The sequence below is a fragment of the Muntiacus reevesi genome, chromosome 2 (assembly GCF_963930625.1).
Source record: "Muntiacus reevesi chromosome 2, mMunRee1.1, whole genome shotgun sequence".
Taxonomy (NCBI): domain Eukaryota; kingdom Metazoa; phylum Chordata; class Mammalia; order Artiodactyla; family Cervidae; genus Muntiacus; species Muntiacus reevesi.
This window is the reverse complement of record NC_089250.1, coordinates 58,963,303-58,990,967: the sequence shown is the minus strand read 5'-3', so window position 1 is coordinate 58,990,967 and position 27,665 is coordinate 58,963,303. Positions and strand designations below refer to the sequence as shown.

Sequence of the window (27,665 nt, the reverse complement as noted above, 5' to 3'; positions counted from 1 at the left end):
GCCATTGAGTTTTGGTGTTTTGTTACACAGCAAACGCTAACTGATACAGACAGGGACAAGTCAGCCTCCTCTCTGTGCACCCAGCATCACCCAGAAGAGGGCCCGGCTGTATCTAGGGTCTCATGGAGCTGCCTCCAACCTTTACCCTTCCATTCAGCCCCCAAAAGACCCTGCCCCAGCTCCATCACAAGCTGTGCCCAAGTAGCAAGGGCAAGAGGGGACAGTTCATATAAAACGGGGGCTGCCGAATGGCAGGTCTTTATCTGTATTACACAGAGACTCATCACCATCTCACAACAACCCTATGAAGCAAATGCTTTTGTCATTTCACTGACAAGAAAAATGAGGTTCAGAGAGAGCAGAAGATTCATCCAAAACCACACAACAGAGAAAAACTCACCTGGTTTTTGCCTTGAAGCAGGAGCTTTTGCCAAGTCCACTCTGAGGCAGCTGTATGAGAACTATCACATAAAAATGTAAATCCTCTCTCGCCAAGCAATGCACATAGCCACACCCCTGGCTGCAACTAGTAGGGACTTTCATGTTCTGTTTGTATTCTTTGGATGATTCCTGTGTAAGAGGTTTATAATATCAAAGGTAATGCATGTGTGTTACTGGGAGGGAGAAACTGTTAGACATTTAATTGGGGATCTTCTCTGCAACTGGGAGCTAAACACAAAAGATCATACCATGACCTGCCCAATTATTCATTCAACTAGCAATTAAACAACTATTCCTAATGCCAATTGTAGGGTAGGCCCCATGAGAGATGGATGCAACATGGTCCTGCCCTCATGGACTTCAGTCCAACAGAGGAGGCGGATATTAAACAGGTAACCACACAAATGAAGAAGTTAATTATATCTGTGGTATGTTCTTTGTGGCAAAGACAGGCATCACCACTGTGTTTCATGCTCCCCTACATGCCCTGTCCTCCCTTTCAGTCAATGGGACAAGTTCTGACCACTAATGTGTGTGTAGACGTGACATAAGGGTGGTCACTTCTAGGCTGAATCGATTGAGAGCTGGTAGGCCTCCATACCAATCTTTCCCTTCCACCTTGAGGCCTCATGTTCCCTTAGCTATAAGATAGAGGAGATCCAACCAGTCCATACTAAAGGAAATCAGTCCTGAATATTCATTGAAAGGACTGATGCTGAAGCTGAAACTCCAATACTTTGGCCACCTGATGCGAAGAACTGACTTATTGGAAAAGACCCTGATGCTGGGAAAGATTGAAGGCGGGAGGAGAAGGGGATGACAGCAGATGAGATAGTTGGATGGCATCAGTGACTCAATGGACATGAATTTGAGTAAACTCTGGGAGTTGGCATGGACAGAGAGGCTTGGTGTGCTGTAGTCCATGCGGTCGCAGAGAGTCGGACACGACTGAGTGACTGAACTGAACTGAACTGAACCGAGAGGAGAACCACCGGATTCACACTGGATTTTACTGAGCAAGAAACTAAGCTTCCTGTGTTAAGTCTACAATTTGGAGTTTGTCTGTTGGGCAGTTAGTGTTAATTACCAAAAATAAGAAAAACTTGCTACAAGAGAAGGAAGGAGAATTCTCTTCCCCAGTAACTAGGCTGTATCAGTCTTTGCTGCTTTACAACGCCCCAGACGTCGTGGTACGTGATTGTCTGGGTCAACAGACAATCAATGTGATGCTGGTCATTCCTGTAATTGCAGAGAGCGGACAGCTCCACAGGGCAGCTCAGCCTCACTCACTTGGCTCCAGGGAGGCTTGGCTGGGGAGGGTCATTCCTGCTCCATGTGCTCTCGGTGCTGGCTCCTTCATGTGGTGGTCTTGGGGTTTCGAAAAGCAACAAGGGGACTTCACTGGTGGTCCAGTGATTAAGCATCTGCCTGCCAATGCAGGGGGCACAGTTTCAATCCCTGGTCTGGGAAGGTCCCGCATGCCCAGGGGCAACTAAGCCCCTGTGCCACAACTACTAAGCCTGCTCTCTAGAGCCCTCGAGCTGCAACTGCTGAAGCCTGTGTGCCTAGAGCCCATGCTCTGTGACGGGAGAAGCCACTGTAATGAGAAGCCCCTGCACCACAAAGAGTAGCTTCCTCCCTGCAAAAAAGTAGCCCCCGTTCGTCACAGAGAAAGCCCACATGTAGCAATAAAGACTCAGCACAGCCAAAGATAAATAAATATATAAATAATAATAATAACAACAATCTCCCTAGGTGATGCTGTTGAGCATCCCAGTTGGAGAACCCCTATGTTTGGAGAAAGCCTGCCTCCTCGGGGACTCAGAGAACTCATGTCAGCTCCTCTCTGTGTCTGTTTGTAAAATGGGTGTAACTTGGGCATAAATTCTACCTACCTGTGATGCTAGGGTGGACTCACAGATGTGGGGAGCTTTACTGGGTCAAAATCTGAACCGCCACCTCAGTTGTACCAGCTTTCTGGGGAAAGAAGTGTAGCCCTATTCCGTCCTCGCTCTCTCTCCCCTCACCCTGTTTTGCGGTTCTTCACAGCACTTAGCACCACCTGGCAGGACATTCTCATCTGTTTGTCTGTGTGGGTTTCATAAGTCTAAGTATCTGCTTTGTTTATAATTGTCTCCCTGACTCCAATAACAGCGCCTGGCACATAGAGCCGCTCAATAAATGTTTGTGAGTAAATGTGGCTGCTGTGCAGGTCCTACATGCCCAGAGCAGAGCCAAGACACATATTAGGCATGGTCAATGTTTACTGAGCACATATGACATGCCAAGCATGGTTCTAAGTGCTTTACGCGCATTATCTCATTTGATATGTGATAGCCAGATGGCCCTCAGTGATCCGTAGCACCTGGTATCCATGGGTTTGTATAATTCCATCCTACCTTGAGCTGGGCTGACAGTAAATAATAGGAAACTGAAAATAAAGAGTATGACTTTAAGGATAGACCATAAAATATATTATGGCTTCTATCTTGCTCTTCTGGATCATCTATTCTAGGAAAAGTCAAATGCCATGTTGCTAGGACACTCAAGTAGCCTATGGAGAGATACATGTGACAAGGAACTTATACATTCTGAAATAACCAGCACCAACCAAGTCTGTGAGTGGGCTTTAATCTTCCAACCTCAGTCAGGCTTTCAGATAACTGAAGCCCCAGCCAACATCTTAACTATAACTCTTGAGAGACGTTGCACTAAAACCACCTAAGAAGCTGTTCCTGAAATCCTAACTCATAGGGACTCTGTGAGATCTTCATGTTTATTATTGACTAACCCAGTGGCTCAGATGGTAAAGAATCTGCCTGCTAAGGCAGGAGACCAGAGTTTGATCCTTGGTTCAGTAAGATTTCCCTGGAGCAGGGCATGGCAACCCACTCCAGGTTTCTTGCCTGGAGAATTCATGGACAGAGGAAACTGGTGGGCTACAGTTCATGGGGTCACAGAGAGTTGGACACGACTGAGCGACTAACGCACACATAGGACTGAACTCAGGTTTGCATGATACACAGAGTCTACCCACTGAGGTGAAGGATGTCCAAAATGAATGCCAACGCTTCCCTTGAAGGAACAAGGATAAGACCAGAAGACTGAAAAAAAATGTATCTGCCTCCAGTACAAATTTGTGCTGGCTGAGAGGAACATGAACCTAAGAAACCAGCAGGCTCAGAAGAAGAAAACAAGCCAACAGGAGCGAAAACCAGCAGAAACAGACACTCAGAGTTCAGATAGCAATACTATCAGAGACATACTATAACAGAGAAATATTTAGTGCACTTAAATCTATAATAAGCTTGAAACTATTTCTAAAGCATAAGAAGTTATATCAAGTAATGTAATGAATTTGAAAACTTAAATGGACTTGCACTTCTAAAATGAAAAATACAATAACCAGAATAAAACATTCAACAGATGGGTTAAACCACAGATTAGATGTGGCTACAAGGGAACTAGTGAGATAGAAAGCAGACATCAATCACAGATTTAAGAGGCTCCATATGTTTTTACACACAGACACATCATAGTGAAAATGCACAACAACAAAGACAGAGATCTTAAAAGCAGACAGAGGGAAAAGGAAAAAAAGAGAGATTACTTTCAAAAGAACAGCAGTACAACATGGATGAACCTCAAGAACATTATGCTAAATGGAAGAAATCAATCACAAAGAACCATATATTGTAAGATTAAATTTATATAAAGTGTCCAAAATAGGAAAATTTATAGAAACCAAAGGTAAACTAGCACTGGGGGGTAAGAGAGTAGGAGATAGTGAGTGTCTGCTAATGGATACAGGGCTTCTTTGCAGGGGTAAAATTGTTAAAAAAATGAGATTGTGGCGATAGTTGCACAACTCTGTACTAAAACCCATTAAATTGTACACTTTAAATGGGTGGATCTTATAGTGTATAATTTATTTCTCGATAAAGCTACTTAAAGAAAGAACAGCAGTTAGACTGACAGGTGATGATGTCTCAACACCAGCCATGGAAGTTGGAAGACAACAGAATGCTATTTTCAAGGTGCCCAGCTAGAATTCTATATCCAGCAAAAATGTCTATCAAGAGTGAGGTGTTGGGCTTCCCTGGTGGTTCAGTGGTAAAGAATCAACCTGCCAATGCAGGAGACACTGTCTCAATCCCTGATCTGGGAAGATCTCACATGGGGAGGAGCAACTAAGGCCATAGGTCACAACTATTAAGTCTGTGCTCTAGAGCATGGGAACCACAACTACTGAGTCTTTACACTGCAACTACTAAAGCCCACACACCCTAGTGTCTGCTCCATAACAAGAGAAGCCACTGCAGTGAGAAGCCCGCACACCTCAACTAAAGAGTCACCCCCACTCACTGCAAATAGGGAAAAGCCCGCATGGCAATGAAAACCCAGCACAGCCAATGAATAAATAAATAAAATTATTTTTAAAAAAAGAGTGAGGTCTAAATAAAGATTTTTCAAACAAAAACCAAGAAAGTTTGTCACCAGAAGACTAACCCCACAGGGAATTCTAAAACAGCAGTTCTCAAACTTGGCTTTTCATTACGCTCACCAGAGAACATTAAAAGCTCCTGATGTCTGGACCCACCCCAGACATTCTGAATCAATTGATCTGAGATATTAATCTGGGCATAAGATTTTTAAAAGTTCCACAAGAGATTCAAACGTACAGCTCAGGCTGAGAACCTCTGTTTTTTGGGATCTATTTCAGGCAAAAAGAAAGTGATCTCAGAAGAAAGTCTGAGATTCCTTCATTCATTTAACATAATCTGTGGGCACCTATCAGGTGTTGGGGAACTGTGACTAGACACCAGGAACACAGCAATGAGCAAACAGACAAAGGTCCCCACCCTCTAAAAGAGGGGAACAGACAAAAACAAAAACAAGATAAAGAAGTAAAATATGCTCTTAGATAGTAATAAATGCTTTGGGAAAAAATGAAGCCAAAGGAAAACATAAAATGCTGGATGTATGTGCATGTGTGTGAAATTTCAGATAGAGTGGACAGGAAAAGACTTTTGGTAAACGATATAAAGACTTTTGGCTACAGACATAAAAGGCCAAGAACAAGCCATGAAGATATTTGGGCTATGGGAAGTGCAAAGGCCCTGAGATGGAGGGGTGTCTGCCTTGTTCCAGGATCTGGGGGCCAGCGGGTGGACTGAGCCAAGGGGAGAGTAGTCAGAGAAGGAGCCACAGCACTCTGCAGGTCTTGGGAGGACCTTCACTTTTACTTTGAGCAAGATGAAACCCATGGGGAGTGTTCTGAGGAGTGGCACGGGTTGATTCTAACAGGGCCTACCAGCATCTGGGTGAAAGTGGACCTTGGCGACCAAAAGGGGAAGCAAAGAGCGTAGTCAGGAGGCTGGAGGATGGTGCTGGAGGAAAAAGGATGGAGGTGGATTGGGATGGTGGGTGGAGGAGGTGAGAGGTGACAGATTCTGGATCTATTCAGCAAGCGGATCCCATAGGATCTGCCAATCTACGGGATGAGGGGCGGGAGAAAAGTTCAAGGGTGGGAAGACAGGAAGATGCGAAGAGCTTCCAAGCCTGTGTCCGGCGAAAGCAAACTTCATATAGTGGCCCAATTAAAACGTGGAGAGTTAACCGCCGAGAGGCAGCGTCCGGCTGGCTAAGAGTGGGTTCCTTTTGCCCGACCTGCATTTAAATTCGGCTGCGTGGCCTCGGGCAGCTCAGAAACAGAGCCTCGGATTCTTCTGCCAAAGGAGTATGGATCAGCACGCCCACCAGTGCTGCGGCTGCTGGACTGAGCGAGGGCGGTCTCCGCGCCGCGCCCCGCCCTCCCGGCCCAGTCCCCGCCCCCGGTCCAGTCCCCGCCCCGTGGCCCCGCCCCTCCCACGGCGCTGCTGGCTGGAACCAGCGGGTGAGTGAGGGTCACAGAATCTGGGTCTGGCCCGGGGCGGCGTGGGAACGCCCCGGATGGCGGGACAAGAGCGCCCTGGATTCCCGTGACCCGGGGCGGGGGCCGCCGCCGGGTGGTCGGGCGGGGGTGGCTGGGGGACCCGGATCCGGCGACAATCTTCAGCCCCACTTCCGGAGCCGCCACTTTCACTTTCTCTTCCGCTAAAGCTGCTGCGCTCCTTCTCATGACTGACAGGGGCCGCCGCGGGCGGGCGGGAGTTGGGCTGAAATCCCGCACCCCTGAGGGCGCTCCCGCTCCCAGTAGGGAGAAGGGCTCCGGCCCAGCGCCCTGGCTGTGCGGCGCCGCTCCTCCCCTTCCCCGCAGCCAGGCCTGTCCAGTTTCCTCTGTCGCCCAGAGCCGGCTCGGCTTGGCGCTCCCTTTCACCTCCCACCCGTTCCCCCTCCCAGGCCCCATCCCCGGTCCTCGGGTAATGTGATGCTACCCGATTGCCACCCGGGACCCTGAGGCACCAAGAAGGCTCGGGCCGCGCCAGAGGCCGCCGACTGGGGCTGAGTTTCTCGTGGTCTGCCCGTCCTCTAGCAGGTGACCGGGAGATAGCATTTCCCCGGAGCTGCAGCACGCCCCCTCCGCGGGGGGATGGGCACAACCACGCCAGATGGACGAGAAGATCAAGAAAGGTGGGCACAGCCTGGGGGCGGCTGAGAAGCTTCGGGTGGGAGGTGGGCCTTGCCAGAACGCGGCCTCTCCTCCCAGAATGGCCTGGGAGAGGGGTATTAACCTGTCCTCCTGCCCACTTGCCCCTCAGATTCCTCCCTTGCAGGCCGGTTGCTTCCAAGGGCATCTTGTCATTCTTTATTTGATGCCCCTAAGGCCTCCCGTAGGCCAGCTCTGCTGAGAAGAGGGTGGGGAGCTCCCAGAGGGCAAGAGACCACCCACGCTAGTGAGGGACCAAACCTCAATTGACCTGAATACCAGGGTCTTTGCCTTCCACCTCGTGCCTTCCACTCGGGTTGGAGAATTTAAGTTAGGTCATGTCACCAACCTGCTCACATACCCCTGTGTTTGTTCCTAGAACAGAAGCCTGGAGCAGTTGGGTAGCTCACATGCTTGCTGACTTTGCTTACTTCTGCTTTTGCTCATCTCTGCCTTCCCCCATCTGGCCCCTTGCTCATTCTGCTGGAGCTTCATCAGCTTCTCTGTTCTAATCCGACCATTTCTTGACCAAGGTCTTTCATTTTCTCTCCACTTGGAACACTTTTCCCCAACCAGGTCTTGACATTATCCAACATCTCCTGCTTCAGGTCTCAGCTTCAGTGTCACCTCCTCTTCTCTTTCCTGATCTCCTTATCCTGTTCATTTCCTTGCCAGCATGGATCACAGTCTGAATCTTTTTCTTTTGTTAAACTTGTTAGTTGTCTTCTTACTGGGCTGGGAAGTCCATGAAAAGAGGGCCCCTGTTTATCTTATTCACTACTGAAGCCCAGTTTCTGTGAGAGTGATTGGCACACAGTATGAGCTCAATCCTAAAGGAAATCGACCCTGAATGTTCATTGGAAGGACTGATGCTGAAGCTCCAATACTGTGGTCACCTGATGCAAAGAACCAATTCATTGGAAAAGACCCTGATGCTAAGGAAAGATTGAGGGCAGAAGGAGAAGGGGGCAACAGAGGATGAGATGGTTGGATGGTATCAATGGATATGAGTTTGAGCAAACTCCGGGGGATAGGCAAGGACAGGGGAGCCTGGTGTGCTGCAGTCCTTGAGGGTCACAAAGAGCTGATACAACTTAGTGACTGAACAGCAAGAGCTCAGTAAATGTTTGTTGGATAAACAGGTGCAAGTATGGGGGACCTGGGAGTATGAAGGGGCAACAGAACCAAATGAGCAGGGGTGGGGAGTGTGAGAAGGCCTCTCAGAGAAAAGGGACTTTTAAGCTGGGTGCTGAAGGATGTGTAGGAGTTTTCCAAGAAGACAGAGTGGAAGCAGCACATATAAAGAATCACCTCCTTCCTCACCCTCCTTACCCACAAAGGAAAATAAACCCTGTGCTAACCTGCTTGCACTGTGGATTTCAGCTGAGGAGGTGGCCCAGAGACTCACACGAGCAGTGGCTGGTGGGGATGAACAGGTGGCTATGCAGTGTGCTATCTGGCTGGCAGAGCAGCGGGTGCCCCTGAATGTGCAACTGAAGCCTGAGGTCTCTCCGACACAGGATATCAGGTGAGGAGTGCATGACTGACCAGGAAGCCCAGGGTTCAGAGCTTCCTGAACCCCAGTGGGCTGCAATTTAGTGTTGGCCTGTAGAACAGTTAGAGCTTCCCTGCTGGCTCAGTCCATAAAGAATCCGCCTGCAGTGCCGGAGACCTGGGTTCAATCCCTGGGTTGGGAGGATCCCCTGGAGGAGGGCATGGCAACCCACTCCAGTATTCTTGCCTGGAGAATCCCCATGGACAGAGGAACCTGGCGGGCTGCAATCCATGGAGTCACAAAGAGCCAGACACGACTGAGCAACTGAGCACATAGAACAGTTAAGTTATTCTTAATGGCAGGTTCTGGTGTCAAGAGCCCTAGCTTCAAACCCCAGCTCTGTCACAAATCAACTCCGCGATCTAAGGCAGATCATTTCACCTCTCAGAGTTGTTGTTGTTGTTGTTGTTTTTTAATTTAAAAAATGGAGCAGTAATAGTAGAACTGTTAATAGGGTTGTTAGGAGGTGTATTAGAATGATAGGTCTCATAGAACAGAAAAAAACATATTAACAGTGACATAAACAAGTTTGATGGTAGGCACTCCAGATGTGGAAGCTCTGCTCTCTGTAGTTCTCAGAGCTCCTGCTTCTTTTGTCTTCTTGTTAGGCCATTCATGACCTCCTTTCTCTGGTTCACCTTATGATCCAAAATGGTTCTTCCCGTTCCAGCCATTACATCACCACTCTTGTCAACAGAAAGGAAGAAGGGCACACCCTCCCACTCTCCTCTTAAGAATACAGCCCACAAAGTTGTACACACTGCTTCCATGTAACTCCCACGGCCAGAAATTTTTCGCGCAGCCACACTCAGCTTGAAGGAAGGCTCTCTGTCCCAGGAGACGTAAACTTGATGCTGAAATGCTCAGCACAGTGCCTGGCACGTATTAAACACTCAAATGTTTTTTTCCTGCTGTGTAGTAAGACACTTTTACAGTTTCTAATTTTCACTATTGGATCCCATTTGATTTTTTATTGAGATATAATTGACAGACCCTATTCAGCAATTTAAAGTGCATAGTTCGAGGCTTTTGGTATATTCACAATTGTGTAACCATCACCATAACCAATTACAGAACATTTTCATCATCCCAATAGGAAACCGCATACCCATTAATAGACACTCCCTATCTCCCGACTTTTCTTTCCTCAACCCCTCAACCTTAGGCAACAACTAATTTACTTTCTATCTCCAGAAATTTGCCTACTCTGGGAATTTCATATGAATGAAATGGAATTATACACTATGTGGCCTTGTGTGTCTGGGCTTCTTTCACTTAGCATTATGTTTTCTAGATTCATCCATGTTGTAGCATGTATCAAAACTTCATTCCTTTTTATGACTGAATAATAATCTATTGTATGGGTATACCATATTTTCTTTATTAATCAGTAGATGGACATTTGGGTTGTTTCCATTTTTTTGGCTAACGTGCACAATGCTGCTATGAACATTTGTGTCCAAGTTTTTATATGGACATATTTTTTCCCCCAGTTTTATTGAGATATCATTGACATACAAAACAGAGTTTAAGGTATTGTGACTTACAATAAGAAATGTATATTCTTTCTGTTCTTGGCACTGAGCTCCTAAAACCCTTGGAATTTCTTAAGTGATGAGAATGACAAAGGTGCATTTTGTTATGTTAGTGAGGTGACTCTTGGACTGCCCCTAAATTGCTTAAGGATGGAGGCTGGTCATAAGGGGAGCCAGCCCTGTGGTTAGAGAATTGGAATTTTCAGTCTCATCATCCTGATCTCCAGGGAGGGGAAGAGGGCTGAAGGTTGAATCATCAGTAGCCCATGGATTAATCAGTCATGCCTATGTAATAAAGCCTCCATAAACACTCAAGAAGACAGGGTTTGGAATTTGGAGAGAATGATGCCCCTTCTCACATACCTTGCTCCATACATCTCTTCCATTTGGCTATTATACCCTTTCGTAATATAGTAAGTAAATAATTCTCTGAGTTCTGTGAGCTGTTCTAGCAAAATAATCAACCCGTGGAGGAAGTCGTTGGAATCCCTAATCTATATCCAGTCAGTCAGAGAACCGATGACAACTTGGGGTTTCGATTGGTGTGTGAAGTGGTGGGAGCAGCCTTGTAGGAATGACCCCACAACCTATGAAAACTGACACAGTCTCTGGGTAGAGAGGGCTAGAATCCAGTTGAATTGTAGGATGCCCTGCTGGTGTCTGAAAATTGCTTGGTGTTGTGTGGGAAGCCTTCCCTCTTTCCCCTTCCACATGTTGGAAATTGAACCTTAGAACCATTTTAGGTGTATGACATATGCTTTAATATATATATATATTGCACAATGATTACCACAGTAAGTTTAGTTAACATCCATTGCCTGACATAGTAACAAATTACTTTTTCTTGTGACAACTTTTAAGGTTTACTCTCTGAGCAGTTCTCAAATATATGATATTGTTAACTATAGTCACCATGCTGTACATCTCTGCTTTAGAACTTACTTATCTTAAAAACAGGAAGTTTGTAGCTTTTGACCACCTTCACCCTTGCAACACCCCAATCAGTCTGTTCTGTTTCTCTGACATTGATTTTTTTAAATTCCATATATAAGTGGTATTATACAGAATTTGTCTTTCTCTGTCTGATTTATTTCACTTAGCACAATGTCCATGTTGTTGCAAATGACAGAATTTCCTTCTTTTTATGGCTGAATAATATTTCATTGTGTATATATATGGAAACAACTGAAGTAACCATGAATGAATAAAGAAACTGTGGTGTGTATGTATACAATGGACACCTATTTTCATTTCCCATTCTATGGATTGTCTTTTCACTGTATTGATAGTGTCCTTTGAAGCACACGTTTTCAATTTTGATGAAATACTGTTTATCTGTTTTCTCTTGTTGTTTGTGCTTTTGATGTCACCTAAGATACCTTTGCCTCATCCACGGTCATAAAGATATACCCTTATTTTTGTTTTTAAAGAGTTTTATAGTTTTAGCTCTTACATTTACATCTTTGATCCCTGTTGAGTTAATTTTTGTTACACTGAGAGGCAGAGATCCAACTTCATTCTCTTGCTTGTGAATATCTAGCTGTCACAGCACTATTTGTTAAAAAGACTGTTTTGTCCCTGTTTAATATCTTGGCACCTTTGTTGAAAATTATTTGACCGTAAGTCTGAAGTGTATTTTTGAAACCTAATTTCTAGTCTGTTGCTCTGTATGTCTGTCCTTATACCAGTAAGACAGTTTTGATTATTATAGCTTTGTAGTAAGTTTTTAAAACAGAAGCATAAGTACTCCAACTTTGTTCTTCTCTTTCAAGATTTTTTTGGCTATTCTGGGTCCCTTGAATTTCCATATGAATCTTAGGGTTAGCGTGCTAATTTCTACAAAAAAAAAAATGAGCTGGAATTTTGACAGGGATTGCATTGCATCTGTTGATCAATTGGCCATTTGATTTCAAATAAAATACTTGTATATCCATTTCTTGATATATGCACTTAAGATGGTATCTGTGTACACTCCTTGTTATGAAAAATGAGGAATTTAACATGCTTATCTCACTGTTCCCTTTTCCTAACTTCCTGGGTTTTGTTAGTACTGCAGTAGAAGTGCTCCCAGTTGACCTCCACTTGATTCCCCCGATTAAATGGCACTGTAGCTGCTGCTATAAAACATACCACCGCACACCACTTGTTTATATCAGTTGTACTTGTTTCCATGGCATAATTTTCCCCCCCCCATGGCATAATTTAATAACTGTTGTATCAATCAATAAAACACGAGTGCTAAAAGAGAATTTTGTATATGAAAACTTAAGTTGATTGCTTTAGAAAGACAAAATAGAGATGCGGTACCAAAAAAAAAAAAAAAAGGCTGTTCATTTTAGGGTGAGTGAATTGTAAAAAAAAAAAAAAAAAGAAAGTGGTAAAAATCCAAAAGGGCTCTCTATACTCAGATGCTTTGAGAGTCTTAAGTTCTTTCTCCACTTTAAAGAAGCTGATACTAGAGATCAGAAACCATGTATAATGGGTATAGTTCATACAAAAACAAACAAACAAAAATCACGGGAAACTCCAGTAGCAGATTTGTACTAAATGAAAAACAAAACCAGTGGCCTTTTTACCTGGCGATTGGCCATTGAATGTGCATTTGTATCCTGTAAGGTAAAATTAAGTGTTAAAGTCTGCAACTATGTCTGTATTTCTCTGCTGTAATAAATTTTCTGACTAACTGATCACTACTGATCTGGTGACAGCAGAAATGAGGGCTCCAACGGTGCTTCTCTATTATTGGTGTTAAGGTTATAGGTTTTATTTTATTTTTTAAATTGTATTTATTTATTGGGTCTTAGTTGCGACACATAGGATCTTTGGTCTTCATTGTGGCATGCAGAATTTTTTTTTTAGTTGTGGCATGTGAACTCTTAGTTGTGGCATGTGGGATCTAGTTCCCTGACCAGGGATCGAACCCGGGCCCTCTGCACTGGGAGCTCGGGGCCTTAGCCACTGGACCACCAGGGAAGTCTTGGTTATAGTTTTAGATTTTTTTTTCTAAGTAAAATTAAGGCTTCTATGCTTTGCCTCTAGGTTGATACTAAAAATGTAAACCCAGTAAAATAGCATTTATAGTATTTTGATTATGGAAATATTACTCAGTGTAAAATAAGTAGTGCAATTGACCCTGTATCTTTCATGTTTCAAAACCTCTGCTGCTTGAAGAATGTCTTGAAGGTTAAGATCTTTAAATTTCCTTTCCTTCTTTAAATTCCCTTTTAGTTTTCTATTCTGCATCAGACTCAGCTATTCTTGTTTCTTGTATTTCAAAAACTTTTCATGTGGAGAAGTGGATGGTAAACTTTTGTTGTCTTTACGTGTCTAAAACTTACTCCTTTCATTGATGGTTGGCTAGATGTTGAAAATCTTTATCCTGAGAAATTTTGAAGGTATTTTCTGGAGTATTTTAAAGCAAGTCTCAGATGTTAGCTCATTCATAAGTCTTTAAAACTAATGACTTAAAAAATAACCTCAATACCATTATTACACCTAAAACATTAACAACTCCTTAAAATCCTCTGATACTCTATTTGTATTAAACTTGCCTTGATTATCTCATTAGTATTTTTTATAGTTGGTTTGTTCTAATCAGGAGCCAAATGAGAATTGACACATAGCATTTCTTAATGTTGTCTAAGTCTTTTATTCACTTTCTCTATTTTTAGTGACATTAATTTTTTAGAAATCTGATTTTTGATCTCCAGAATTCTCCCACATTCTGAGTTTATGATTTGTCTCCTTGGAGTGTCATTTGGTATCTCTCATTTTCCTTGTGAACCTGTAGATGGATCTGAAGGTCAGATGAGTCAGGAGTTACTGTTAGATTCCCAGCAACTCTTCTTCATTTTCTGATTGTTGCTCTGGAGGTTCTAAGTGGGCTTTTTTCTGTGTCCTGAAATCAGTTCTGTTTTTTCGTCTCAGCCCTCCATTTTCGTGCCATTGGTCTTCCCAAAAAGTTTTCGCATCTTTGACAAGGTTGGTGTTTAAAACCACTTTCTCTGAAATACTCCTGTTTGGATTTAAATCCTGCCTCTAACAGTTATTGTTTAATTTACTCAGCAGAGTCACTATAACCTCTCTGTGCCTCCTGTTTTTATCTGTAAAATAGGGGAGACAACAGTACGTGTCTCACGGGTTCATTGAGAGAATTGAGTTAATACATGTTAAGTGCTTTAAAGAGTCTTAGCATACAGTTAATAATAGCTGCTGTGGTTTGGTTAAGGAGCCAATAATAGCCAGTAATACAAGAGACTGAAGGGGCCAGCGCATTAAGGCCCTTGAAGCCACGGTGAGTTTGGATTTTATTCTGAGAGCCGTGTCGAGCCATCGCAGGGCCTAAGCAGCGAGTTCTGATCCAGGAGGAAGCACAGGGGAGCGGGAATCCAGGAGCTAGCTGGTGGCTGAGGTCGGCCTTTGTCCAGAGCCCTTGCCCTCCCCGCAGGCTGTGGGTGAGCGTGGAGGATGCACAGATGCACACGGTCACTATCTGGCTCACGGTGCGGCCTGACATGACGGTGGCCTCCCTCAAGGACATGGTGAGTGAGGGGGTGAAAGGGAGGGTGGAGGTTCCCCTTTTGCCCCCACCTGTCTCTGCTCTGCTCCTCCCTCCCTACGCTTCCTGTCCATCCTCCCTGACAGGTGTTCCTAGACTATGGCTTCCCGCCAACCCTGCAGCAGTGGGTGTTTGGGCAGCGGTTGGCCCGGGACCAGGAGACTCTGCATTCCCATGGCGTGAGGCGGAATGGGGACAGCGCCTACCTCTACCTGCTGTCCGCCTGCAACACCTCGCTCAACCCTCAGGAGCTGCAGCGGGAGAGGCAGTTGCGGATGCTGGAAGGTAAGGCTCTGCTCCCTGGTGATGTGGACTCACCTGTGGGCGTAGGGCGGGAGGGAACGAGGTGTAGAGCCCAGGGGCTTTCCATCAGGGACTTGACTGGAGGACCTTATCCATAGTGGGGAAGAGAGGACAAAGGACACCCCAGGAGGGAGCCATCTGGGGAACCCTTTAGAGAACAGCCAGTCTTGGGGAGAAGGGCTGAGTTCAGTCCTCACCCTGGCATTTATCAACTCCTTGACCTAGGCAAGTTCCTTCCTGTCTCTCCTTCTCAGTTGTCTAAATCTGTAAATTGGATGTAATAGCTAGTTTTTAAATTTTTTACTTCTTATTTTGAAATATTTCAGACCTACAGAAAAGTTGCAAAATTGTACAAAGAATTGTATAAGGAATTCCCATGTACCTTTCTTGTGGATTCCCCAGATACTAATATTTTGACTGTATTTGGTTTATCATTGTCTCCATGTACAATTATTTATTTATGCATAAATAATTTTTGGAACTGTTTTGAGAGTAGGTTGCAGACACGATGTCCCTTTTCCCTAAATACTTCAGTTTGTATTTCCTTTATAAAAATAAAAAGGTCATTTTCTTACATTTATTGTACAGTTAGCAAATTTAGGAAATTAACTTTGATATAGTAACACTATCTAATGTGCAGATCTTGCTCACATTTTACCAGTTGTCTCACTCATGTCCTTTATAGTGAAAGACCTGGCTCTTGGCCTCGGTGTTTCTCAGTCTTTTTCAGTCTTTGATCTCTGGTCTCCCCTTGACTCTGCAGGCCAGTTTTGTTTTTAGCTTTTCTGTCCTATGTGCCCTCGGGAATGGATTCAGGTTCAGTATTTTGGCGGGGCCACTACAGAAGTGTTGTTTGTCCCTCTCGGTGCGGACACTTGTGTGAACACTTAGGCACACAGGAGATCTGTTTTCAAGCAGGGTTCTTAAGCCGGGTGGATCTAGGAGCAGTGGTGGGTGGAAGGAGGGGCTGTGACCCTGTGGGAGCCAGGACACTGAGCCATGGCCAGGTCCACCTGGCAAGAGGGAGCTGGAATGTCCTTGGAGCAGAGGGAGAGGACAGAAGGGGGGTTTCCTGGCTGGCTCAGGGTGTGGATGAAATTGGCTACATGGATCTGCCACCCCTTGAACCCTTCTCCCCAGATCTGGGCTTCAAGGACCTCACGCTGCAGCCACGGGGCCCCCTGGACCCAGTTCCCCCAAAGCCTGGGGCCCCTCAAGAGCCGGGGCGGGGGCAGCCTGATGCAGCGCCAGAGCCCCCGCCGGTAAGCTGCCACACATGCGCCCTATGCCCCGCCCCCCATTTAGTCTCCCTGCGCTCACTGCCCCTCTGCCCCCAGGTGGGCTGGACGTGCCCCGGCTGCACCTTCATTAACAAGCCCACTAGGCCCGGCTGCGAGATGTGCTGCCGGGCGCGGCCCGAGGCCTACCAGGTACCCGCCTCGTACCAGCCAGACGAGGAGGAGCGAGCGCGCCTGGCCGGTGAGGAGGAGGCGCTGCGCCAGTACCAGCAGGTGGGCGCCGAAGTCCCCGGAAAGACTCCTGCAGCCTGGACGGGGGAGGCGTAGGCCAGAAAGGGAGACACGTCCACATTGCTCCTGACCCCGTTGCTGCCCCCTTGTGATCACACTGATGGTGGTGACCCTACACTTGACTGTGACCGGCCTCTCCCTGAGGTCATTCATACTATCGCTGAGACCCTGCTTCCCGGCTGTGACGCACATCCAGGCTTATTTGTGCTCCCCCTCCCCCATCCCCATGAGCTGTGGCGCCACCGCTGGCTTTGACTTAACTTTCCCATCGTGCACTCAAGGGTACCTGACTCTGACCCCAGCATCCTAGCCAAGACCCAGACCACGCCCCCGTATCATCCCGCTGTGACCTAGGTATTGCTCCATTAGCTCTGACCTCATCCTGAATCTTACTATTCCTGACCCCCACCCACCACCCCTTCCTTTCTGGCTGTGGCCCTCCTAGACTTCCTGAGAGCCTGGACCTAGCCCCTCTCTGCCCACTTGGAGGCTGACCCGCCCCTGTTCTGCCCCTCCCACTGTCGTGTTACACACGCACAGATACGTAACCCTGAGCGGTTTCCCATTCTGATCCAACGTCCCTGTCCCGCCCTTGGACCCATTGCTGGCCATGACCTCATTGTGGTCCCATTACAATCCTGGCCCAGACCCCGGCCTCTCTCCCGCCTGGCTCTGCTCCCTCGCTTTATCACCGCCCCCCATCCCCCTGCCTTTCCCCCTGAAGCTACCCCTGCCCTGCTTCTTGGCAGAGATGGGAGCCCTGCTTCCCCTGACTCCCCACTCAGACCCCGGCCCCATCACCCCCTGACTTGACCCTAGGTTGTAGCCTTAAGCTGCGCCTGCCTGGCCTGCCTCCTGCCCCACCCCCATGTTTGGTCCCCTTGCTCCTGGTCCCACCCTTACCATCTCCAGCGCTTGCCCACTGCCTGGGCCATGCCAAGCCCCACCCTAACCCCAGGATCCTTCCTTGAGCCCCCCTTTGCCTCCCATTGGGCGGTCTGAACCATCCCACCCCCCGCCCCGGTCCTGCCCCCTCCCTGGTCCTGCCCGCCCCTGAGACCCTGACCCGCCCCGCGGCCCCACCCCCGTGTGCCCAGCGGAAGCAGCAGCAGCAGGAAGGCAACTACCTGAAGCACGTGCAGCTGGATCAGCGGAGCCTGGTTCTGAACACCGAGCCCGCCGAGTGCCCCGTGTGCTACAGTGTCCTGGCGCCGGGTGAGGCCGTGGTGCTGCGCGAGTGTCTTCACACCTTCTGCAGGTGCGGCCCGGGGCTGGGAGCGGGTGGGGCCCAGGACTCTTCCAGCTGTTCGGGCATCCTCACAAACTTGGGAGGTAGGCACCATGTCCCCGTCTTGCAGAGGAGGGATGTGGGGTACAGAGAGGCTGCGCAGCTCAGACCTGGCGCCAGAGCCCGCAGCCTCCCGCCCCACCGCCGGGCCCATGCAAGGGCAGTGAGACCCTTGCCTGACAGTCTGGGCCAGCCCCGCCCTGCCGCTTGCTGGTGGACAGTCTGCCCTCTGAGGCTCTCCTCCTGGCCCTGGCTGTGGAGAGCATGTCCTCCTTCACAGCACACATTTGATGAGCTGCCTTGGCTGCCAGGGACTGGGCTAGGCCTGGGAATCCCTGAAAGCCCACAAAAGCTCAGTTTCTGCCTGCTGAAGCTTACATGGGCAGGCTGATGTTAATCAGATAATCACTGATAATCGTGTCATAAGTTAAGTGTCAGTGGATTTTGATAAGCAGTGGAGCCCCTGCCTAGAAGGGGTCAGGGAAGCCCCTTGGGAAGCCAGGCTTGAGCAGACCAGGGGGTCCACGGTGGGTGCATGCCTGGCCTGCCTGCAGCAGGAAGGGGTCAGCGTGTCTGGAGCAGAGGGATGGAGCGGGTAGGGCCTAGGGGCAGAGAGGTATTAGGGAGGGTCAGTCCCCAGGGCTTTCAGGTTTGCTCTGGGTGGGGTCAGATGGGAGGTTATGAGGAGGGACATGGCTGATCCAGGGAGTCCAGTGAAGAGGCTTCTGCAGTTCTGCAGGTGAGGGGTGAGGCAACCTTGGCTGGAGCAATATGGATAGCAATGAGGTGGACAGACATGGTGGGTTGATGGGAGGCACCAGAAGAAAGGAAGAAATTGGAGAGGAGCCAGCCCGAGGTCAGGCCTCACCATGTGAGGGCCGGAGTCCTGGGGGGTGGTGTTCAGATGACCCCTAACCCCCCTCCCCCCTCCCCCCTCCCCCCTCCCCCAGGGAGTGTCTGCAGGGCACCATTCGCAACAGCCAGGAGGCTGAGGTGTCCTGCCCCTTCATCGACAACACCTACTCATGCTCGGGCAAGCTGCTGGAGAGGGAGATCCGAGCGGTAAGGCCTGGGGGAGGAAGGGGCACCCCTCTGCCCCGCCCCCACCCCCCCATTCCAGGGAACGGGGCCGGGAGCTGGCCAGTGGGAACGAGTTTGAGAGTCCCAGTCTTGGGTTCCAGGCATTTATCAAATGCCTTCTCTGTGTGGGATGCTGGCGGCCCAAGTAGTGGGCAGGATAGAAATTGGGGGAAATAGCTAGTAAGGAAACCACCCTTGTGGGGAAAAGATCGCAGAGAAGTTAACAACAGTGGGGAGAGGACTTCTGGGGCCAGATGGCCCGGGTGACCTCAAGGGCAGATACATAGCCCCTCGGTGCTTCGGTTTGCTCACCTTGAAGTGATAGCAAGAGTGTTAGTGGCTCAGTCATGTCTGACTCTTTGCGACCCTGTGGGCTATAGCTTGCCAGGCTCCTCTGTCCATGGCATTCCTTTTGGCCACGCTTCGTGGTTCCCAACCGGGGATCAAACCCTCACCCCCTCCATTGGCAGCACAGTCTTAACCACTGGACTTCCAGGGAAGGCACTAACCTGTTCTTTGGATGGAGTTTGTAAACACTGCTGTGGTGGACTTCATGGGTTGGGGCTTCCTGAGGGTGGCCAGAAGGGCATGCACCAAGGTTTCTGAGTCTCGGGCACCAAGGTTGTGGTCTGCTGGCAGCTCCTGAGCCCCGAGGATTACCAGCGGTTTCTGGACCTGGGCATCTCCATTGCGGAAAACCGCAGTGCCTTCAGCTACCACTGCAAGACCCCGGACTGCAAGGGATGGTGCTTCTTTGAGGATGATGTCAATGAGTTCCCCTGCCCCGTGTGCTTCCATGTCAACTGCCTGCTTTGCAAGGTGGGGACAGGGACCCACCCCGCCCAGTCACTCTGGTCCTGCCAGGAGCTCATTGCAAGTCCAAACTTATTATGGGAATAAGAGAAGGGAGCTGGTATACTGACCCGGTTCCCATGGCTTAGAGCTGTGTGTCAGTGGCTGGGTGTGGCTTGAGTCCTGACCTGAGCCTAACCCTTAGATTGAGCCCTGACCCTGGACTGAGCCTCTAAATAACCCTGGCCCAAGACTGAGCCCCAGTCCTGCCCTCTGACTAATCCTGAGCCTAAGTCACAGACCAACCCCAGCCTTGGCCTCAGACTGTCAGCCTCGGTCCTGAATGAGCCCTGACCCCAAACCCTGACCGTCACTTCAGGCCATCCCTGTCGTCATTCTCTCAACTGGTGACCACTGTAGAGACTGGTCTTAAGGGAATAGACAGGGCCGAGCCTGGTCACAGCCCTGTAAGCTCACTCTCAGAGCATTACAACAGCAACCAGGGCAGAACTCAGCTGGGGACAAGGGGCTGTGCCCTGGGGGAGAGGTGCATTAGGGGTTTCTGTGCCTATCAGGACTTAAATAGGTATATATGATTATTATCATATGTGATGACCCTGGCTTCACCATCCTGGCCTCAGTGTCCTCTTCTGTAAAATGGGTATGTAGTTTACAAAGGAAGGCTCTGTCACTGACACCATCTAGGCATTAAGTGCTTGTGTGGATGCCTGCTCTGGCCCTAACTCTCTGGGAACTTTCTCACCTCGAGCACGTCATCCGCTCCAGGCCGTCCATGAGCAGATGAACTGCAAGGAGTATCAAGATGACCTGGCCCTGCGAGCTCAGAATGATATGGCTGCCCGGCAGACGACGGAGATGCTGAGAGTGAGGCTGGGTCAGGGCTGAGGGCCGAGGATCTGAGTTTTGGGGAGCGAGGGGGGCTTCTTAGCCAGGGCTGTGGTTCATGCAGCCCTGGAGGCTCTGAGCTCCTGCTGGCATTTCCCCCATCCTGAGACGGGACTCAGGACACGTGGTCAGGTGGCGGGCAGCAGGGAGTGTCAGGGTGAAGGGAGGAGGCTGCAGACACTGGAGAGGAGGCTGCATGCAGCTGGGCCTGGGTAGAACAGCATGGGAGAGTGAATCAGACTCCGGAGGGTGGCTGGTTTCTCTCTGCAGTGGGGTGGGGGCCAGGGAGCAGGCTGGGTCTGAGGTCAGCACCTTCTCTGCTCCAGACCATGCTGCAGCAGGGTGAAGCCATGCACTGCCCACAGTGCCAGATCGTGGTGCAGAAGAAGGATGGCTGCGACTGGATCCGGTGCACTGTCTGCCACACTGAGATCTGCTGGGTCACCAAGGGCCCCCGTTGGGGCCCCGGGGTGAGTGCCCTGAGGGCTCAGGAGTACTGGGGCAGGGTGCCCGAGAAGTCAGCCCACAGGCCAAGTCTAACCCCAGCGCCTGCATTTGTGAAGTTCATGAACTAAGCTTTTTGCATTTTTTTAAATGCAAATCAGTGCAATGCATATCAATAGCTATGGCTGATTCATGTTGATGTTTGGCAGAGACCAACACAATACTATAAAGCAATTATCTTTCAATTAAAAATAAATTAAATTTTGAAAAAGAGGGAAGCTTGAAGCTAGAAAGCCTGGGTTCTAACTTTTCCACAAACTAATTGTGTGTCTATTCTTGATTAAATGAGAATAATAAAAGAGAAATACAATTTTAAAAAAGGTTGAACATATTAAAAGGAGCATATTTTGTGACATGTAAAAATTATATGAAACCCAAATTTTAGTGTCCACAAGTAAAGTTTTGTGGGAGCCCCACACATTCGTTGGCATACTGTCTGTGGCTGCTTTTGCGCTGCAAGGACAGAGCCCGTCTGGCTGGCAAAGCCTCAGGTAACTGTCTGTCTGACCTTTTACAGAAATGTTTGCCCACCCCTGCCTAGAGGGTGCATGTGGGAATCTGAAGTGGAGGAGTGGGTCCCTGGCTCTGGCACACACTGACAGTGTGGTTATGCTGTTACTCCCTTATCTGAGCCTCAGTTTCTTCTTCTGTAAAATGGGGATGATAGCAGAACCCATCTCAGGCTTCTTGTCAGAATCAAATGGAAAACATTTGAGAGCAGTGGTATCTGTCATCGTGAGGAGTGTTCCTGGAGTTGTGGTTGGTGTCGTTCATGTCCAGGCAGAAAGCACTCCCTCCTGCTGCCAGCATGCTGACCACCTCCAAATATGCAAAAATTCATCAGGTCCTTTGCGGCTCTGGGTCTCGGGTTGGGTAGATAGAGACCACATAATTGAAGGTGCTACGAGAGACCAGAAAGGCCTTGAGAGCTGCCTCCATCTGGTAGCTGAGGCTGTGAGGATCATTCTTAGCAGCAGAATGTGTCCAGGCCAAGGCCCAGGGTGGGCGAGCGTGCTTCGTGGGTGCGATGGGGTGCCTGGGGTGGGGGAGGGCACTGCTCTCTTCTTTGCCCTGACCTTCTCTCTCCCGTCATCCCCTAGGGCCCAGGAGACACCAGCGGGGGCTGCCGCTGCCGGGTGAATGGGATTCCGTGCCACCCCAGCTGTCAGAATTGCCACTAAGCTGAGGATGGCCTGGTCCCCCTGCTGACCCAGCCCCACATCTACAAACTTCTGTGGGACAGACCTGGTGCTTTGGCTCTGATTTCTGGCCGGGAAGATGCCTTTGTGCTCGGTTGAGACAGGGGCCCTGGAGTGGCCAAGCGCCCTGAGCTGCGTGGATGGCCTTGTTTGCTGTGGGCATTGCAAGGGCCCTGCCTGAGCTGGCCGTTGTCCATGGCTGCATCTGCCCCAGTGCCTTTGTCCTTCCCCTGGGGCTCACCAGCCAGACCTTTCATCTCTCTGTGGCTCCCATCTGTCTGACCCAGCCTTAAACACAGCCCCAGCCAGAGGCCTTGCTGAATGGAGTCTCTGAGAACCCCGGGTGAGTCCATACATCCCTCATCCACCACGCTCATCTGCTGAGCACTCAGCCTGCGGCCTCCCCCGTTGGCTTTCTTGGGGTGACTTTTCTCTGGCTTTGCTGTTGGAGGCCTGGGGGCCTCTTAGAATTGCTGCTAATTCTGCTTAGAGCCAGGAGGGAGACCTGGCATCCTGAAGACAGCCCAGCCAGTTCAGCTTCTGTACTCCCTCTTTGCTGCCTGTGTACACTGATTAAAATGGTTTCCCAGGAAGGCCTGAGTGTGACGTCATGAGAGAGAGCGGAGGGGTCCTGGGCTGGGACTCAGCACAGAGACAGGCAGGGCCCCAGGCTCTCTGGGAATTGCAGTCAAAAGTTGATGCGTTGGCCCTGTCAGTGTAGAACGAGGGTGTGAACAGAGCACAGGGATCCTTGCTCTGGACTTGGTGCCCCTGCACCCACTTGAGGGTGGCATGCTCTGGGTCAACCTTGACCTGGACAGGTAGCTTGCACTGTTGAGAGTCTGCCAACTGGTGTCTGCAGGTGTGGGCTTCAGGCGGGGAGGGAGGGGCTGAGGCAGCAGCTACAGGCTGGCAGGAAATTCTTGCTGTGAATTTCTAGCCTCTCAGTGGGCATCCACTGTCAGGGAACAGAGATATTTAAGCAAGAGGTGAACGTGCTGCTGCTGTGGGGTGATGCTGTGAGCATTTTTAACATCTGAGATAAGATGGCACATTGGTCCAGTGCTCTTTACTAGACCTATTCTGTGCTGGTCAGATGAATAAAATACGGTTCTGGGTGTTCATTCTGTAAGTTTTTACCTCCTACTCGGACCCCTCCTACTCCCCCCTGCCCCCAGTGAAGGCCAGCACACTGTCTGAATTGGGATGTGGAGCATGATTATAACAGGTGGAGGGCATCTTTGTGGCTCATAGTCTAGACTCCAGGAGTTTTGAAAGTGTTAGTCACTCAAGTCGTGTCCAACTCTTTGCAACCCCATGGACTGTAGCCCTCTCTGTCCTCTGTCCAAGGGATTCTCCAAGCAGGAATACTGGAGTGGGATGTCATTTCCTCCTCCAGGGGATCTTCCCAACCCAGGGATCAAACCCGGGTCTCCCATATTATAGGCATATTCTTTACAGTCTGAGCCACCAGGAGTTGGGGGATGTCATTTGGAGGGAGAGGGAGGGGGAGGGCTTATTCTAGACCCTAGAAAGGAACTGCCATTCTGTTCCTGGGTGCCAAGGTTCAAGAAAGTTGACCCCAGGCTCTGCGAGCAGAGAGGTGAAAGAATGTGAGCGCTTTCCTGCTCTGCATCGGCTCATGAAGCTTTCCCTCACTGAGAGTCAGGAGTCAGGCAGAGCCACTGACCAGAGGAAACAGCAAGCTGAGCTGAGCTGGGCCCCAGGAGAGCACGGGGCCCACCCAGACCAGGACCAACTGCTTGCTCTCACCAGCTCCTCCAGCCTCCCTCTCCTGCCAGGGCCTGTCTTGGCCTTGGTGAACCATAGAGGCCTATTGTGGAGCAAAGTAGACCACTCTCGGTGCACAGGTACGAACTACTAAGCCCCAGGCTATAACTGGTCTACCTAGTCTTGTTTTATAAACTTGAATTGGTTGCTAGTATTTTTAAATTGAAGATGCTACATTAAAATCTAGATACCCAACTTCTCTTGAAAAACGTTGAAGCTCGGTAATCTGGGTCCTCATTTCCACGTGGCAGGTCCAGATCACATGATGTTCCTGATCCAGCTCACTGCAGTCCTTCACCCCTAGCGCTTGTCACACTACACTTCCCAGTGTCCTTGCACCATTCTTTTGAGACTGAGTACTAAGAAATGTTAATGAAACGTTTCTTTACCCATGGCTGTATCAAAAAAGAGAGGACAAGAAGGAAGTGGGAACTGCGTGGGCCGCATTCTTCACTTGGCCCACTCCATCTGCTCCAAGGCAGGCAGTGGGTTTATGTCTGCTGCAGCCAAATGGGGGGCTCAGGAGGGCAAATGGGAGGGTGCAGGGCTGTCCCAGGGTTCTAGCTTCCAGCACCATACATCACATGCCAGAGGGTGAATAATCTAAAATGGGCAGGCTCACAAGTGCTTCCCACTGCAGTCAAGTGGAGGTACCACCCTCTCCCAAGGAGTCACCCCAAACAGGGCCCTGGCACGAACTCTCCAGGGCGGACTTGAAACCAAACCCACAGGCTTTGGACTCAAGCCATCTACCTGAGGAAGCAGTAGGAGGTCCCGGATGTACTTGTGTGACACAGTTTTTCTCTCCAAGGCCAGTGGAAGCATACTGCTCAGATAAAGGGCAGCCGCTGATGTGGGCAGGAAGTGGCGGATGGGCCCCACAGCCTGTGTCAGAGTAACACGTGTCTTCTAGCGTCTGGGGCTGCCATGAAAGCCACTCACTCAAAAAGCAGGAAGCTGGAGGCAAGCCCATAGCCTTGCCAACTCACAAAGGCTGCTTGACAAATCCCAACCATATGTTAAGTCTGGAGAAAAGGGCCTTTGAGAACTGGAAAAAAGCAGCAGGATCCACCAGCAGCAAACATGGAGGGGACAGTAGGGCAAATGGAAGAACACAAGCCAGGCTGAGCCTCAGGCACCATCATCTGGTAGTTGTATTTGGTAGAAGCTTCTGGCCTATTCTTCAAACACCACTTAATCCAGGGATGAGCTCCCGGGGCGCAAGTGCAAGGCTGAATTAAGGTGTTTATTGATCTATATATGTTCACAGGTATGAAGTCAAAATACTTGTACAACTTCAGTTTGTAAAACATTTTCACAAATGTCAGTTCATTAAACCATCCATGGTGGGATGAGACTATCTCTATTTTACTGTCATTGACAATGAGTTGAGAGATGTAGTGCCTTGGAGAAGCTCACATTGCCAACGAGGGACACGTTTGCCATCATGTCATCAGTCACTCTCTCCAAACTGAGTTTTGGTCATGGCCCATCCTCACCCTACAAACTGCCTACAGAGGGAGTCCCAGTTGCCTTCCACAGATCTCAAAACTCCTCCGCCTGAGCCCCAAGTCCTCTTTCATTGACAATGCACACTCCATCTCTGTACAAAACACCCACACTTTTTATTCAGCTGTATTTTTAGTTTTCCCTTCAGCCTTGTGTGTTGTGCAGTACTTTCTTCTAACGCTCTCCCAACTGAGCTATTTCGGCGAGGCTTGTGCAGTACTTTCTGATATGACGCTTCTCCAATACTCCAACAGCAACTGGGTGTCCAGCAATTCAATCCAGTTCTGACACTAACTACCTGGGGAGTTAGCATCAGATGCCACAAGTTAAAGGGCTCAGTCCCACAAGGCTGTCCCATTTCAGATCCAGTTGCAAATGTGGTGCCCAGACCACCTACACTTCTGCCTGGTCAACTACAAGTTCACTAGTTTCCACAAAACCCTCTCAGGTTCAATAATTTGCTGGAAGTGCTCACAGAACTCAAGAAAACACTTCACTTACATGTACTGATTTACTGTAAAGGACACAACTCAGTAACAGCCAAATACAAGAGATGCATACGGCAAGGAAGGGTGGGAGGGCTGCGATATGCCCAAGCCTTCTTGGGCCATGTGATCCTCCCAGCACTTTGATGTATTCGGCAACCCAGCAGCTCTCTGAATCTCTGAACCAAGAGTTTCTGCAGCATTCAATGACCAGCCTCTCCTCCCCTCCCAGGCGGTCAGTGGTGAGGCTCAAAATTCCCACTATGTGAATTGGTACAGCCACTATGGAGAACAGTTTGGAGGTTACTAAAAAACTATAATGATCCTATAATGCCACTCCTGGGCATATGTCTAGGGAAAAACATGATCTGAAAGGAAATACACACCCCAGTGTTCACTGCAGCACTGTTTACAACAGCCAAGACATGGGCGCTACCTACACGTCTGCCGACAGAGGAATGGATACACGTACACAATGGAATACTTCTCATTAAAACAAGTGAAATAGTGCCATTTGCAAAAACATGGGTGGACCTAGTCATACTGAGTGAAGCAATTCACACAAAGGAGAAATATGACACCCCTTGTATGTAGAATCTTAAAAAAAAATGACATGAATAAACTTACTTAGAAAACAGAAACATACTCACAGACTTCAAGAACCAGCTTATGGTTACCAGGATGGAGGGGTGGGGGTGGGGGAGGGGATAGTGAGTTTGGGGTGAACAGGTACACACTACTATATTTAAAATGGATAACCAACAAGGCCCTACGTATAGCACATAGAATTCTGCTCAATGTTATGTCGCAGGCTGGATGGGAGGAGTGTTTGGGGGAGAATGGGTACATGTGTATGTATGGATGAGTCCCTTCACTGTTTACCTGAAACTATCATGTTGTTTGGTAATTGGCTATACTCCAATACACAATAAAAAGTTATAATAATTCCCCACTGTATAATCTTTCTGGTGTTCTGTCCCATCCTGAGGCTACTGAGGTGTCCAACCTTAACTCACCTCATTAATATCAACAGAGTTGGAATCAAAAGGAAATCATGATGAACAACAAAAGACACCCCTATCACTCAGAAAATTCAAAGGCTTTTAGGGGAACTGGTGACAAAACCCAAATATTTATTATACCACACATACCTTTTCTTCAGTTTTCCATTTATCAAAATTCTCTTTACATTTAATCAACTATGAAACTGCCACTGAAAATACCTTGCTCCTTCAATGCAGCTCTCTGGTGAGCTCCCAGAAGGCAGGGCGGTGTCCTGGCCAGCCCTGTATCCTCCATGAGTCAAATCAAAGGACAGCATGGGCAGCTGGCCTATGGTGGTGGGGCACAGTCAGAGAGCCAAGTGATGCCTGCTCAGCTTTCAGCCCCTTATGTCTCCCTCTGGGGCAAGGAAACAGTAAACTCAGACAAGTGAGTTCTTGCCTCAGGTGAAAGAGAAACTGTTTCAAGTTCTCCAGGTAAGTCAAAGCCAACCAAGAGTCCATAGCTTAAGGCACAGCTCCAGGTCAGGGGTGGAGGGAGGGAGTATCCAGATGTCTAAAGCCAGAGCCACTCCAACAAGGGAAGAATGACAAGAGGGG

The 27,665-nt window shown here is 48.8% G+C and overlaps 1 protein-coding gene across 5 annotated transcripts; it reads left to right on the top strand.

Moving 5' to 3' along the window:
* The first annotated feature begins 6,311 nt into the window (after positions 1 to 6,311).
* Positions 6,312 to 22,872, top strand: RBCK1 (RANBP2-type and C3HC4-type zinc finger containing 1). 5 transcript variants are annotated; one of them, XM_065921771.1, is made up of 13 exons: positions 6,312 to 6,337; positions 6,917 to 7,014; positions 8,414 to 8,558; positions 14,568 to 14,661; positions 14,765 to 14,963; positions 16,122 to 16,243; positions 16,319 to 16,492; positions 17,608 to 17,768; positions 18,749 to 18,860; positions 19,518 to 19,697; positions 20,376 to 20,555; positions 20,903 to 21,046; positions 22,181 to 22,872. In XM_065921771.1, exons 2-13 carry the CDS (start codon positions 6,993 to 6,995, stop codon positions 22,259 to 22,261), a joined length of 1,614 nt encoding a protein of 537 aa, XP_065777843.1. In that variant the 5' UTR covers positions 6,312 to 6,337; positions 6,917 to 6,992; the 3' UTR covers positions 22,262 to 22,872. The 5 variants fall into 5 exon arrangements, with proteins under 5 accessions (XP_065777843.1, XP_065777842.1, XP_065777841.1 ...); XM_065921770.1 differs by having other exon boundaries at positions 6,323 to 6,337; positions 6,784 to 7,014; XM_065921769.1 differs by lacking the exon at positions 6,312 to 6,337 and having other exon boundaries at positions 6,490 to 7,014.
* Positions 22,873 to 27,665: the final 4,793 nt, after the last annotated feature.